This window comes from Humulus lupulus, chromosome 2, assembly GCF_963169125.1.
Source record: "Humulus lupulus chromosome 2, drHumLupu1.1, whole genome shotgun sequence".
NCBI lineage: Eukaryota > Viridiplantae > Streptophyta > Magnoliopsida > Rosales > Cannabaceae > Humulus > Humulus lupulus.
In genome coordinates, this window is record NC_084794.1 from 175,891,670 (window position 1) to 175,893,969 (window position 2,300).

Genomic DNA, 2,300 nt, shown 5'->3' on the forward strand with positions numbered 1-2,300 from the left:
AAGCGAGTGGTCGTGGCTATGAGATTTTACAGTTGTGCAAAGGCACGCACATTCTGTACCCAATTTAAAGTTGCATCCAATTTCCATACAACTAAAATTGAGCTTACAATCTCTCTTGCAACAAACATCACAAGTTTGAGGCTTACTAATTTGAAGTTTAAGAGGTTTGTGTGAATGGAAAGGATGTTGAATTTTTTGTGGAAGGCATGCACAAGATTTATGGAGAAAAATTGTACATGTAAGACTTGTGCAAGAATAAGCTGGACTGGACCATGGTAATTGACATGCAAAACAATTATTACCTCCAACATCTTTACCACCACCAAGCTCGACAAGCATCATTGGATGTTCATGGCAAGAGAATTGAACAATGTCATGATCTTCATCACCATCGCATGTTATGGCGGGCAATGGGATAGAACCACATGTGATATGCATGTAGAAAGCGCAAAGACTGCAAGTGTAAGCATATTCATCTCCCAAGGGCTTCTCACAATAAAAGCAACAAATAATGCTTTCATCAAATGATGATCTCTGGCTAATGAGGGCGAGAGGGTGTGTATCATGCAAGGTGTTGCTGATGTATTGAGGCAACTTAGCACATCTTTTGTGGATGTGATAGTCACAACCAAAACAATAGTAATACTTTTGGCATTTGAGGATTAAGCAATTGCATAAGCCGCAACTCATTTGTATGTCAAACCACCATCTATCTAGATACAAAATATGATCATGGCTGAAATGTTGAATGCAATACATTTCCTCCATCATTATATCTCCCACAATTTTCTTAATACAAGTAAAATTTATATGTGCAGAGTTTTAAGACACACACATATATATATAGTCTCATGTATACATACTATTTGTTTGAAATGGTACCTTCATCAAGTTTCTTCACATAAAGGTAGTAAAAGGCTAAATATATTAATTTTGTGAAAATATAATTATAATGAGCATATTATATTATTAGAAGCGTCTGTATATATAACAATTTTGTAATTAGTATATATGGATGAATAAAGGAGAGGAGAAAATAAAATTATAAAACTATAAATTAAGTTCAATACACATATACATGAACGATTTGAATGCATGTTCTGTCTTTTTTTTATTTTCTTTTGCATTCTTTTGTGTATGATTATTAGTTCAATATGTATTTGTTTGCACAGACAGACTTTAAATTATTTATTTGTTTTGTCTAAAACAAAACTTTTGGCCCTTAATCAATTTACAAGGAATTAGCTACCATATTAATTACTATGTGCCTAACAAATATAATATAGTAAACAATAAACTATTCCTCTTATAATTAATTAACATTGATAACTTACTTTTTATATATTTTAATCACCATGCAACCACACTTTTAGTTAATTTGGGGTTCTAATTATTATTAATCAATACGCAAATGAGTATTATGAGATTTTTTAAACAATTCTTCAATCGTGTGATTTGATACTTTTGCTTTTGTTTATTGGTTATATTTATATAAATCTTCTCGTAATCATCATCACTTTATATTATTATTATTATTATTGTTATTCTTATTATTATTATTATTATCTCGTAATTTTAGATTGTATATATATGCAATATCTTATAGTATAATTCGTTTTGCACAATCCTTTCTTATAAATTTTGTGGCAATTTTGCCTCGTATAGGTATTAAGATTTTATAAAAACATATCTCCTCTTCCTTTTAAAATAGCTTTATTGAGAAACATACAGAAACATTGGTTAATACAGTTAATTCTCCACAAAATTATACTCTAGAAAAGAAATATAAATGATAAGATATTTTCTTTTCTCTTTTAACTTTCTAAAGGATCCAATTATTCGCTTAATATAGATATTGCTCCTTTCCTTCCATTCATTCACTCTTTCTATTGAAAAGCCGCACTTGCCCTGTGAATTGTCGACCACAATTGTTTTTTTAGATGATTTTAAGTACGTACATTTTTCTTCTTCTTCTCATTCTATTTTTTTTTCCAATAACACATCACATTTTTAAATTTCTTTTCACACATCTCTATAATTTATTGTTTTAGAAATAAAACATCACTAGTACTATCGAGTTTCTATTAAAAAATTCTAATTTTTTTCATAATAAAAAAACTCAATCACAAATTTTAAATTTATTTTATAACTAAAAGTATGAATAAACATAAACATAAATAATTAAAAATAATATTACTTAGCTTATCATATCTAATAAATAATATTTTATGTCTTTTCATTTTTACAGAAATTGAATATCTTGATTTTAATGAGATAATTAAATACGCCCTAAAAATATA

The 2,300-nt window shown here is 28.2% G+C and overlaps 1 protein-coding gene across 1 annotated transcript in view; it reads right to left on the reverse strand.

Moving 5' to 3' along the window:
• LOC133816427 (uncharacterized) overlaps positions 1–784 on the reverse strand; it is a 2,903-nt gene extending 2,119 nt beyond the window's left edge. The window contains exon 1 of the mRNA XM_062248930.1: positions 1–784. This exon is cut by the window's left edge and continues 351 nt beyond it. Within this exon, the coding sequence (XP_062104914.1) occupies positions 1–771 (771 nt within the window). The 5' untranslated portion in view covers positions 772–784.
• Positions 785–2,300: the final 1,516 nt, after the last annotated feature.